This window comes from Parasteatoda tepidariorum, chromosome 11 (assembly GCF_982258835.1).
Source record: "Parasteatoda tepidariorum strain Cologne lab strain chromosome 11, Ptep-v5.0, whole genome shotgun sequence".
Taxonomy (NCBI): domain Eukaryota; kingdom Metazoa; phylum Arthropoda; class Arachnida; order Araneae; family Theridiidae; genus Parasteatoda; species Parasteatoda tepidariorum.
Window position 1 is genome coordinate 89,746,398 of NC_141765.1, and position 12,837 is coordinate 89,759,234.

General features: G+C 30.9%; 1 protein-coding gene across 3 annotated transcripts in view; it reads left to right on the forward strand.

Annotated features, from left to right (window-relative positions):
• Positions 1 to 12,837, forward strand: part of LOC107455199 (endoplasmic reticulum disulfide reductase DNAJC10) — an 89,303-nt gene that overhangs the window by 15,123 nt on the left and 61,343 nt on the right. For all 3 annotated transcript variants that reach the window (XM_071187559.2, XM_071187560.2, XM_087154837.1), the window contains exons 5-6: positions 6,977 to 7,102; positions 8,612 to 8,783. In XM_071187559.2, coding sequence (XP_071043660.1) covers positions 6,977 to 7,102; positions 8,612 to 8,783 — 298 coding nt within the window. The remainder of the gene's footprint in view (positions 1 to 6,976; positions 7,103 to 8,611; positions 8,784 to 12,837) is intronic.

The following is a 12,837-nucleotide window of genomic DNA, read 5'->3' on the forward strand; positions in this document are numbered from 1 at the left end:
AGTGTTTAATTTTCTATTGATTTTCATTTATCAGTGATGGTTAACTCCCGGGATATTTCCCCTCAGGGGGTTCGTATTCCTTTCCCTTTACTCCTACTTTCTTCTTTTCCTTCCCCCTTGTGGTGTTTGCCAATTTACTGGTTAGGGCTTTTCATCTGTGTTTGATTACCACCCTGTCATATCGGACCCTCATGGGAAGAGACCACCTACGTGTTTGCCATGTGTGGAGACCCGTGTCCCTGGAGAAGGGGATCCTGGTAGTTGAGGGGCTTCTTGGTACCCTAATACACAGCTTCGGCCTGTGCTTCAGGTAAACAGGAGGTGCATACTGACTGGCCTGTGTGAATCAATCGGCTAGTCATGAACGTCAACTGTTGGCTATTGTCAAGCCCGGGGTCACCTACTGGGCACCTTGTTAAGGGTCGAGGCTGCCTCACGGTCATATAATTATTGGTCAGTATCGGTGTTAAGTAACAGATTCCATACTGTTACTTGCATCACTTTAGTTGGACTGCGTGGTTGGTGATGCCGCTGGTAGTCGCTGTATCATTACGCTCACGAACCCAGAAAGTAAGCAACACTTCATTTACCAAAGTCTCATCATTTTTAATTCACAAAGTTCTTCTCTCAGTACTGGGAGAGGTGGCCTCTGTGAAATAGTTGCGTTCTGGTGATCTTATAGTTGAGGTCTCCCCAAAACAGACTACTATCTTATCTAAATGTACCAATATCATAGCTGCCAACTGTTTTGAAGTTTTTGGATTTGTTCCTAATTTTTAAATCAAATCTGAAAATCTTATATTTTTATAAAAAATCTGAATTTTCGTAAAATTGCAGTATATTTGATTTTAAACCAATCCCTTATTCTGATCGCTGCAACCGCGCTTCCTGTGTTTAATGTGCTGAAGTAATGTTTATTAGCTTTTTATTAGAAGGTACTATTCCAATAGCTGTTGCTGATCATTTCACTAAGATGAATCTTTAACAACTATTATTATTTTTTAAAAAATTTATTGTAGTATTTTAACACTTGCATCAGAAATATTTGTTTATGATGTAGATTATTATTTACTTGTGTCTTATAATTTTGAGAAGAATAATTATATATCAATATGTAATGGTTCTTTTTAAATTATTATAATGGTATTCCTAATTATAAAATATTAATATTATTAATTTCCCACAAAAGATAGTGTTTCTAGTTTTGTTTTACTAATTTACATACAGTATTTAAATATATGTCTATTAATGTTGTATTTAATAGTTAAATTTTGGTCTTACTCTCGTAATTTTTGCTTAGTATTTTGGCGCATATAGTGTTCCTAATTTTTGATTCCTAAGATTGGCAGCTGTGATATCTGCTCTTTCACTGTTACAGTATTACCCTATAAGACTCTTAACACCTCTCGAGGTGTTATATCAGAATCTGAATTCCTCGATGATACAGAGGAAACAATTGTGGAAAATTTGAAAGACCAACATGTTACTGCTGTCTGTAGGATCAAGATTAGGAGGGATGGGAATCTCACCCCCCACAAAACATCTGATCCTTACTTTTGGCACACCAAAATTACTATCTTCGCTTAAGCTTGCCTGGTATAACTGCACCATTTGACCATATGTGCCAAACCCATTAAGGTGCTTTCTGTGCCAAAGGTTTGGACACTCTAAAGCATCTTGTTGTAGCGAGCCTATTTGCTCTCGATGCTCTGGTTCTGACCATGGTGACACTATCTGTGAGTTTCCACCCCTCTGCATTAACTGCAAGGGTGCTCATGCTGCATACTCCAGGAGTTGTCCAAAATGGTCTCAAGAGAAAGAGATACAAAGTGTCAAAGTATTACAAAATGTGACCTTCAATGAAGCCTGCCGAATAGTCACTGCCCGCACTCTTCTTCCGGGTGTGTCCTATTCCGCAGCTGCCAAGACTTCCTCTTGCTCTGTCAGTACGCAAACAGATCTTCCACCTTTGTCTTCTACCTCTCATCATCAGATTAAAACTAGAGTCCAAAAATCACAATTTAATTTTAATGCACCATCAACATCAAACAGAACATCTCCTCCTCCTAAAAAAACCTTCTGAAATTGATAGCTCAGAAAAAGACGAACCTTTCCCCAAGCAGCTTGCAACAACAAAAATACCCCAAATTAAAAAAGCTGGCATATCTCGGAAAAAAAAGACGCAAAATATGTCAATCAATCTACTTCTTCTGCTCAGAAGAAGATGGATGTTCACGTAGAATTGTCTCTTCTTCCTTCCGATTGTGAGAATTCTTACTTGAATGACCGAAATCTTTTGACATTACAATTCAACTATATATTTATCCATTTCATCCTGTCAATAAATTTTATCTCATGGAACTGCCATGGCCTAAGAAATTAGCACTTAAATATTAAAGATATCATATCTAAATATCAACCTGCATGTTTTCCACTGTCATCTCATAATTTTAAATTGCGTAACTACTCTTGCTCCCGGCATGATTTCAATCATCCACATGACGGCGTTGCAATCTTAACTTCGAATGCATTACCATCTACTCATCTTCCATTATCAACATCATTACAAACTTGCGTCATCCAGATTCATATTAATATTCTCCTCACAGTATGTTCTGTTTATCTACCTCATCATGCAACTGTTTCCTAATCAAATTTCAACAGTTTAATTTCCCAGTTACCTTCGCCTTCTATTTTACTCAGATTTTAATGGTCATAGTGAATTGTGGGGTAGTTCCGCCTCCAATGACCGGGGGCATAAAATTGAACAATTTATCCATGATCATAGTCTCTGTTTGCTTAATCAAGGCGAAGAAAGTTACTTCCACGCACCTACACAAACCTTTCATTCCATTGATTTAGTATTATGTTCACCAACTGTCTTGCCTTTTAAAAACTTTTCAGTGAGCAATGATTTTCATAATTCATTTCCCTCTAATAATGTCATATTCTGCTTATGTTACCATGAGCCCAAGACCATCAGCTTTTATATACCATTGCCCTAATTGGCCTCTATTTGCTCAGCTTTTTGAGATCACAGATGATATGCTCACACACAATACAATAAGTGCAGCTGTTGATCGTGTTATGTCTGTTACTCTACAAGCGGTAGAAGATAGTATACCCAAGCTGTCAAGTTCGCTTCCACGCCATCGTAAACCGTGGCGGAATGGGCTGCTGACGATGTCTGTAATATTCTTCGTGAGACATTTACTGCTGTCTGTAGTCCAGGGAGTTACAGCCCAGCATTTCAACACCATAAGCAGAACGTCAAACGCAATAACATCAACTTTAAAACACGGCGTCTCTTCCGCTTAAACAGTAATTTTAATTTCGTAGAACTGCAGCGAGCATTTTATCTATCGGTCTCATAACACAAGTCCCAGGCCTGATGGTATCACCTATCACATGCTCCTCCACTTAGATTGGACGTCGTTGTCAAATGTCCTCGTTCTATTCAATAGAATATGGACGGAAAAAACGTACCTGTCAGGTTGGAGTGAAGCAAGTGTAATACCCATCTTAAAACCAGGTAAAAACCCTAACGATCCAATTAACTATTGCCCTATAGCGTTAACCAGCTGTCTTGGGAAGACGTTAGAGCAGATGGTCAACTTTCGCCTAGTATACTACCTATAAAAAAAATCAACTCATGCCTGACTTCCAGAGCGGTTTTCAAGTTGAAAGATCGACGGTTGATAACATTGCTGCTCTAGAGTCGCGAATTCGCAAAGCCTTTGTCTGATGTAACCATTTTGTCTCTCTTTTCTTTGATATTGAGAAGGCGTACGCTTGGACATGGCGATATGGAATTCTTAAGACTCTTTACGACATGGGCCTTTCTGGAAATCTTCCTCAAAAACTTTTTGTCGAAGCGCTATTTTCGAGTAAAACTGGGAACTACATTTTCTGATCTCTTCATTCAGGCTGAAGGCATTCCTCAAGGCAGTGTTTTAAGTGTCATACTTTTCATTATCCATGTTTTACACATTTTGAACATACTGCCACCTTCTGTATTTGGTTCACTTTATGTTGACGATCTGAATGTGTCATGTACAGGCTTTGACATGTGCGTTATTGAGCGTCAACTGCAGTTGGCTGTGAATAAAATTGTGGAATGGTGTGAGCAAAATGGCCATACCCTTTGACCTACTAAAAGCTCTTGTCTCCAAAAGTAAAAAAAAAATTCACTTGATCATTTTCTGATGAAAAGTTTGAAAGCTTGCTTTTAATGTAAAAGTAATTTCTCTTTTAACTGTTATGAACAAAACTTTGATAAAAATTTCCAATGCAAAGCCAAATCAGCTACTTACGTTCAAAATATGACCATATAATAATTCTGTAAAATAATTACTTAGAATTATGTAATTTTTTTTAATCTTGAGTGTTTATACTTAGGTGGTTTAAAAAATCTTTGGACTAAGATTTATATACATATTTTTTGCTGTGTTAAATGTAATTGCTTATATTATTTTAGATTTTGCATTTCTCCTTCTGACACACATGTATGTGCATGATATATCAAAATTTTTCATGTAGCCTAAAAAAAATTTCTAGTAAAATCTCCTTTATTTTATCTCTCAATAGTTGGCATGTATGTCCTTTATTGCATCTTTCTATTCTTTTGACTAATGAGAGTTCACTGCTTCTTATGTTTTAGGGATTTCAGTGAAGTACATCATAATGCTTAGGAATTCTTAAATTTTTAAATTTTTTCTGGATCTCAAACTCTAAGCGGAAGCTTCCTTTTCATCTGAATTTTTAAAATTGAGATTTAAAATGAATGAGATTAAATTAATTAAGATTAAAAGTGAGGGTTTAAGATGATAAATTTGTAGTGATAATTCAAATTTAACTTCCCAAGCTTAAAGTTTAGTAAAATTTTGAGATGGATATTGAACGTTTGAAATTTAGAAATTAACTCTTGATTTTGAAGGATTGTTAGTATTGTAGTGCAGACTTTTAAAATTTTAAGGTTTGATAAGTGTTATTAAAGAAAATATTTGATTGTAAATTTTGAACTTGTAAATATTTTTATTGATTTTGAAACGTGACTGTAATTTTAAGGTTGTGATTAAGAAAGTTCGAAAGATAAAGTTTTAAATTTAACTTTTTGGAATTGGTGTTAAAGCTCTGTAATTTTAAAATTTGATGTATAATGCTATTGAATTTTAAATTTCGAGTTATCAAATTTGAAATTTAAGTTGCAATAGCTTTAACTTGTTTTGATAGTTTAAAGGTTTACTGCTGAATGTAGTTACTAATAGTAAATCTGTAGATAACTTCAGGTTTTTGAAACGTTAAAAATTTTGTAATAGACAATTTTTGATTTTTTCTTTGGGAAAAACTGGTGTTAATAATTTGTTTCTTAAACTTGTTGAATTGTCAAATATTTTTCTTGCCTATAAATTGTAAAATATTGTCTAAAAATTTGATTGCTTTTTCTAGTTTCTGAAAAATAAGTTTAAATATATGTTGTTATGCATGTGTTCTTTTCACATAACTTATGTTTGAGTGCTTTTCATATTGACTTTTTTTCTAGTGACTGTGAGGTAATAATAATATTTATATTTGAGTTAAAATTTTTAGATTGTTTATAGTCAAATGTAAATATTAGATTAAATTTTCAGGCATAAGATTGGATAAAATTAACATGCAATTATAAATTTAATGTGAAATTCTATAATTTATGATTTACAAAGATAACTTGGGAATTTTTTGAAAACTTAAAGTTTTAGATGTTTGAATATGTTGAAATTAGAAGTGTAATTTAATTGAAATTTTAATTTTGATCTCTATATATTTAAGATTTAAATTTTAAGGGGAAAGTTTCTTGGAAAAATTCTAAGTAAATGTGCATGTTTTTAGTACTTGGAATTTAGTTATAGAAATTTATACAGTTAAAGCTGTGAGTTGTTTATTAAATTATAATTAAAATGTCATTAAACGAAGGGAAGATAAACAATAAAAAATATTATGTGTATAATTTGATTAAAATTTGATGTATGATGAATTGATAACATAAGTTTTCTTAATTCATCTGTGCTAAATTGTAGATGTTATGAACAGATTTTTTTGTTGCTTCAAGTTAAGTTTTGAGATTTGATGAATTAGTATCATAAATTTATTGAATTCATGTATAGTTGCCTAGTAAGCTTAACTTTGCGTATCTAAATTCTTGGAATTCTGTGTGAGCAACCTATGAGTGATCATTGTATATAATGTCTACTATGAGGAACATGAGTAGTAAATTTTCTTAAAGTTAGTATTTGATGCCTGATACCCTCGTGGTATTTTATACTAATATGTAATTATATCCAAGCTAGGACTTATATTTGTAGTCTAACCAACTATACTGTTAAACTAGGTATTGTGAGAGAATCATAAAATAGAATTTTGGGATCCATCATTTGAAGTTTTACTTGAATGTATATATTCATAGTAAGAAAATTTAAAATTAAAGTTTAAGTAAAAGTCTTAGAATGTGATAGGGTATAGGAAATTACGAATTTTAATTTCTTTGCTTTGGCTTTTACAGCTATTTTAAATGTATATGAATGAACTCATCTCTACTGCACTCACTCTTTCGCTGTTTTAGTTTTCAACAGCCTTTCTAACTATGTAACTCTGTCACTGCCATGGCACGTGAATATTTGTCATGCTGTTTTAAGTTTAATGTATAGCTTTTGTGACTTGCAGGTTAGGTTTTTAATAATTTACAAAAGCATAACATTTTAATTATCTTCAAACCTTCATCTGTTTGTTAGAAATAACCACTCTTAGCTACCAACAGCTAATGCTGAAGTGCATTAGATAAGTTCCTTTTCGTAATTTTTTCTTATAACAGCATTAACATGCAAATCGCATGCAATGAGAATGTTTCTTAACTCTATTTATCACTCACTTTTCATAGACTAAAAGATAATTAATTTAATTTCTGTTTTTTTTTTTAATTATCTTATTTGCATTATTGCAGTGGCGAGAATTGTCTTTGAAATTACTTGATGTTATCCATATTGGAGCTGTAAACTGCGAAGAAGATTGGATTTTATGCCGACAACAGAATGTACATTCTTATCCATCTCTCATACTGTATCCTAGAGTGAGTAATTTATGAAAAAAAAATTTCAAGTATATAGTTTTAAATTTACCAATATACTTATTTGCTACTGAGACATATTTGTTCTAAAATATTTCTATCAAGGTTAGTAACATACAAGAAAATAGATTCCTTGAGCAGGAAAGCAACCAGATAGTATTCTAAACTGTGTTTGAGGTTGACAGTTGAAGGATCAGTTTTTTTCAGTTAATTTTTATTATTAAACATAAAGATTAGAAATCGGATAAGAATTATTTAAAATTGGAACAAAACAGTACTTTTTTTTTAACAAAATTAGATTTTTTAAAAAAAAATCTGTTTTCTTCTTTCACTTTTTAGAACCATTTTAATCAGAGGTGGGTTTTTGGCATCAAAACTGGTTTTTGACATGACACGTCAAAAACCTGGGACATGTTTTTTTTTTGTCATTGAGGACATTTTGTTATATAGTAAATTATACACAAAAATTGCATTATATACTGCCATAATTATTATTTAAAAATATATATAATGTATAAAAAATATAGCCAAAATTATTGAAACTATTAATTGGTTATTATAAAAACATGGCACTCATAATACTTTAAGATCAATATTATCTGCTATATTAGAACTATTCAGTTTTTATTACAGGTAATAACTGAGTTGTTAATTATTATCAATCTAAATACTGATTTTAATTCTTTATGTCACAATTTAGACAGACTTTTCAGATTGAGTAAAACTGATATATGGGGAAGCAAAATATGTTCAATCATGTGAGCAAGGTTTTGGGACAAAATTGAGGCATCCCTGGAGAAATTTTTGATTTGAAAAATTTCCTACAAAATATTTTGTTAAAAAATGTGTAACATGTCATTTTGAGTATTTATTAGTTATAATTCTCAAAGTTTATGAGTGATAACTTAATTTAATAAATTATTACTTTTTCATTATATTTTGGTTTCCATTATTTTTAACACATATGCTCATCTATTCAAGAATTGTGTAAAAATCAAAGGGATTTTTTTCTTTGTCTTTATTCCGAAATATTTTGAAAAGTTAATTGTACTAATAGTTAATTGTACTAATTTAATAGTTAATTGTACTAAACGGAAAAAAAATTGTGAGGAAATATCAGGCTCTAAGAATATTCTGTGCTCTTGCTTATATGCGCATGAATATTTCTAGTAATATATAACTATTATATATTCCCTGATAAGTAAACTATTACAATCAAAGAGTTTAGTCGAAGAACTGGCTAAATGACATTTTTGTGAACATGAGTAAGTGAGCTTTAAAGTTTATTATTTCCTTGTTTTTTTTACTTGGCTTAATCTTTATGTTTTTATTACATATAATATATATAATTTTAGTATATATAATGCAAGTAAAGATAAACTATTAACCTGAACATTCATAAAGACTGCAATATTCTTTTCTTTATCAGATGTGTCAATCAAGATAATTGATTTTATTTATTGTTTTTACTTTAAAAAAGCCTTTTGCAGCTGAATGAACACTTTCTTTCAGGGAGAGAAATATCAGGGCTTAAGAGATATTGATAGTATGATGGACTTTGTTTTAGAAAACCTTCCTGATTATTCCATTAAGTTAACATCTGATAACTTCATCAGTACAGTTTCAAGAAATCATTTTCCTGATTCATGGTTAATTTTTTGTTGTGATAACCCAGAAAGTTCAGGTAAGGATTAGGATATTTTGTTGAAAGTTTTGTGTACTGATGTGATGTTTTATTACCCTTACATTTCAATTTTTTTATTGAATAAAATATGCAATTATTCATCATTAAATTGCTAATGTGTGTTATAGTTCTTACAAGATTAAATAAAATGTTAAATGTGCAATAATAATAATTATAATATTTTTGTTTATTGAAATCAAGTGTTAATATATTCTAGAGCTTATAATTATTTATTTTTGACTTTCTTTTACTTTTTGCTTTTTTTTTTTTTATATAATTGTTAACTTTACATTTGATTTAAGATATAAATTATTTTTATCAAAATATTAAAGTCAGAAATTTAAATCATTTAATGAAATTGAAACAACAATAATTAATGTAATTTTATTGAGATTTCAAATTGTCAAAAATTTCATAAATCGTTTAAATATTTCAAAATATTTTGTTATAATTAATATGATTTAGTGCAATAATTGATAAATATATGAAGATTACCTTTATTTTTTGATAGGCATAAAAATTTGACTATTTTTTTTAAATAAAAAATAATGAATTCTCTAAATGTGGCAGGGTATTTATTGGTCCCATGTTTCTAATCAAACTTTTAGAATTTTCTTGTGTAATTTTTTATAATTATTAACTGAAAGGACAAAAACAGAAAGTATATAAAAAGAGTGAATCCTTTATTTAACAACAGGGTTCCCACGGTCCTTAAAAGTCCTTAAAAACTGCTTAGTTTTTATTTTGAAAATTAAGGGCCCTTTAAAGTACTTAATTTTGATTCACGGTCCTTAAAAGTCCTTAATTTCTAGTATAGCTAGTTGGTAGGAACAATTTTTTTATCTTGGGAAAATATCCACAATTAAAAAGTACGTCTTTCGCCTAGAATGAGACCCTGCATTGAGGGTAGAATATTTTGAATGCGTGTGAGGGTAGGGGTTACAAGCAAGTGGAAGAAAACACGTCCTTATTGTTTTTTTTTTCTTTTATTAATTTTTTCATTAAAATATTTCTTTCTGGATCACTCTGAACGAAAAAAATTTAGTGTAAGGAGAGGGGAGCGTGATACTGCAGGTGGGTAGAGGTCTTGACTTATTTTTAGACAGTACTTAGAGGTACTTAATCAGCTGAAGACCTGCATTGACCTTCTACAGCCATAGGTTCGAGAAATTCATTCTTCTGATAGCACACATGGTAGCTTTGATACTTCATTCAAATGTGAAATGTTAGAAATGCCAGGAAAGTGTGTTTTTTATAATTTATGGACACTTGATGAAAAATATAAGGAATGGATCAGCATCTAGTGATCGTCGCAAGGCAAAGTGGATTTTTTTCATTGTATCAGGTTTTCTTCTGAAATTGAATTTTATAAATGACTCCATTTTTTTAATATTAGGGATATTACGAATATTCGGCAAAGTATAATTTTAATCAGGAAAGTCATTTTCGTCGTTTTCTCATCGACACTTTTTTTTTTAAGAGTGAAATGTTTACTTTCTGTTTTCACTTTTGCTGGGTTTTTCTTATTTTATAGCGCGGCATTTTAACAGCGTTTCTGATATATTTTATCTCCACTTTTTCTTTTAAAGTTATACAGATAATTAGATAACCAGTAAAATAGAAAATTGATTTTCTACGTTGCAAGTTTTGTCTTAAGAATTTAGGAAAATTTTCTGTTTCTCTTTTGCTTTTTTGATTAATTGTGTGTTTTTATTTTTATTTTGATAGCATATTTTAAAGAGCTTCTTTTTCGTCTTTTTTTCTAAAAATCCGGCGATGGGAAGCACTTAAAGTGTAATTTTCAACGTTAAATTTTTCTTATAAAAATTGAGAACGATTTTTTGTTTTTATTTCGTTTGGCTTTCACATTTTTTTTTTTAAATGATGCGGCAATTTTAAAGAGCGCTACTCTTAGACATTTTTAAATCGATGTATCGAGAATTATCGACTTAATGCACATATCGGCAAGCCGATATAATTACTTTTATCTTAGGTGATGCATCAGGAATCTGATTTAAGGCGCTCGCGATTTAACGTGAGAGGGTTCTTGCCTAATCAATGTATCGCGAATTATCGGCGTAATGCACATATCAGCAGGCCGATATAATTTCTTTTATCTTAGGTAATGCATAAGGAATCTGATTTAAGACGCTCGCGGTTTAACGTGCGAGGATTCTTTCCTAATCGATGTATCGCGAATTATCGACGTAATGCACATATTGGCAGGCAGATATAATTTCTTTTATCTTAGGTGATGCATCAGGAATCTGATTTAAGACGCTCACAATTTAACGTGCGAGAATTCTTGCCTATGCTAAGGCTCCTATACTATCAGAGCTGACCTATCAAGCAATATTGGAACAAACAAGATCGCAAGTTAACGTTATGTTAGTATAGTGCTTATGTTAGCTCTTTGCTCCAAAAATAGATGATAAGTCGGCCTGTCTAATTCAGGGGCTCTAGCCTATGCTAACGCTATCAACGCGCTGACGAAGACTATTTTGATTTCATCTCGCTGCGAAGATGTTGATTACATTTTTAGCTACGAAGATGAAGTAACGTTAACGCAAGTTAACGTTATGTTAGTATAGTGCTTATGTTAGCTCTTTGCTCCAAAAATAGATGATAAGTCGGCCTGTCTAATTCAGGGGCTCTAGCCTATGCTAACTCTATCAACGCGCTGACGAAGACTATTTTGATTTCATCTCGCTGCGAAGATGTTGATTACATTTTTAGCTACGAAGATGAAGTTCGTTTCGTGATATTGAATAACGACGAGTGAGGGTCAGTGTTGAAATATAGAACGCGATGCATAGTTTCCTTGTCATTTTTGGCCAAAATGCCTTCCTCGCCATTTTGCCATTTTCGGCAAGGATGCGCCATTTTTGACCTTGGGATTTTACGTTTCTTGAAGATTATTTTCAGCGGGACTTATCTTCCTTTCGCTGTTCGTTTTATTTAAACTTAATATAACGTTTCAAGTAAATTATTTTCAGTGACACTTCTGCTACTTAGCGATCGTTGCGCATTATTTCGTCACTTTTTTTCTGTTTGGATTTAACGTTGTCAATTATTTTCAGCAGACCTACTGTTACTTAGCGATCGTTGCTCAATCGCAGTTATCTTAAATTTTCGTTCTGAACTTAATATATTACTGAAACGAAATCATGAATTAAAAAAAAAGATTCTTTATTGATTTTTGTAAAAGTGATACAATTTAATATTTTATATATTTTGTATTTAAGTAATTCATATTTTGTCATAAAAAGTAATTTTTTTTAAAAAATATATTTAATTCACGTTGCACCCCCGAGCCCAAGGTTAAGAAAACTAAGATGGGCATAGTAGGCCTTGGCCCTCTATGGGCTGTCGCGCCATTGAGTTTAGTTTTTTAAGTATAATAATTTGATTAGCTTTTAAACCAATAAATCTTCAGTCGCTTTTAGTTTTAAAAAATTAGAACAAAGCCTACATTTAATTAATTTGCTTTTATTTTTGAGGAAATTGAAACAGAGTTTGTGTTCTTTCTTCCTTTCTTTTTTTTTTTTTTTTAATTTGGTTGTTAGTTAAAATGACTAAATTTTTTTTAAATAAATAAAAAGTTAAGCAATGTTTTAACGCTTTTCAATAATTTAGCAATAGTGCTCTTAAATATAGAATATATATCTATATTTTTTTAAAAATTCCTTCAATACATGTTCGTTAATAATTTGTCAGATAGTGAGTATTATTTTTAAGTATTTAAATCTTTAGTCTATTTCATTTTCAGAAAGGAAAATAATAATAAATAAATAAAAAAACTTACATTTAAACCATTTGACCATTAGTCAATACAACTTTATTATTTTAAATAAGTAATTAACAAAAGCCTAACAATGTTTCAAAAGCACATTTTTTTTTCAACAAATAATTTAAAAATTTTTTATTTAAGTGGACATTTTCTTTTTTTTTAAATTTGTAATGTTTGTAAAATATTTTGTAACAGTTTTATTATTATTTTTAAAAAATCTAAGTCGTTAGGTACTGAATATATTCTGATTTTAATCATTAAATT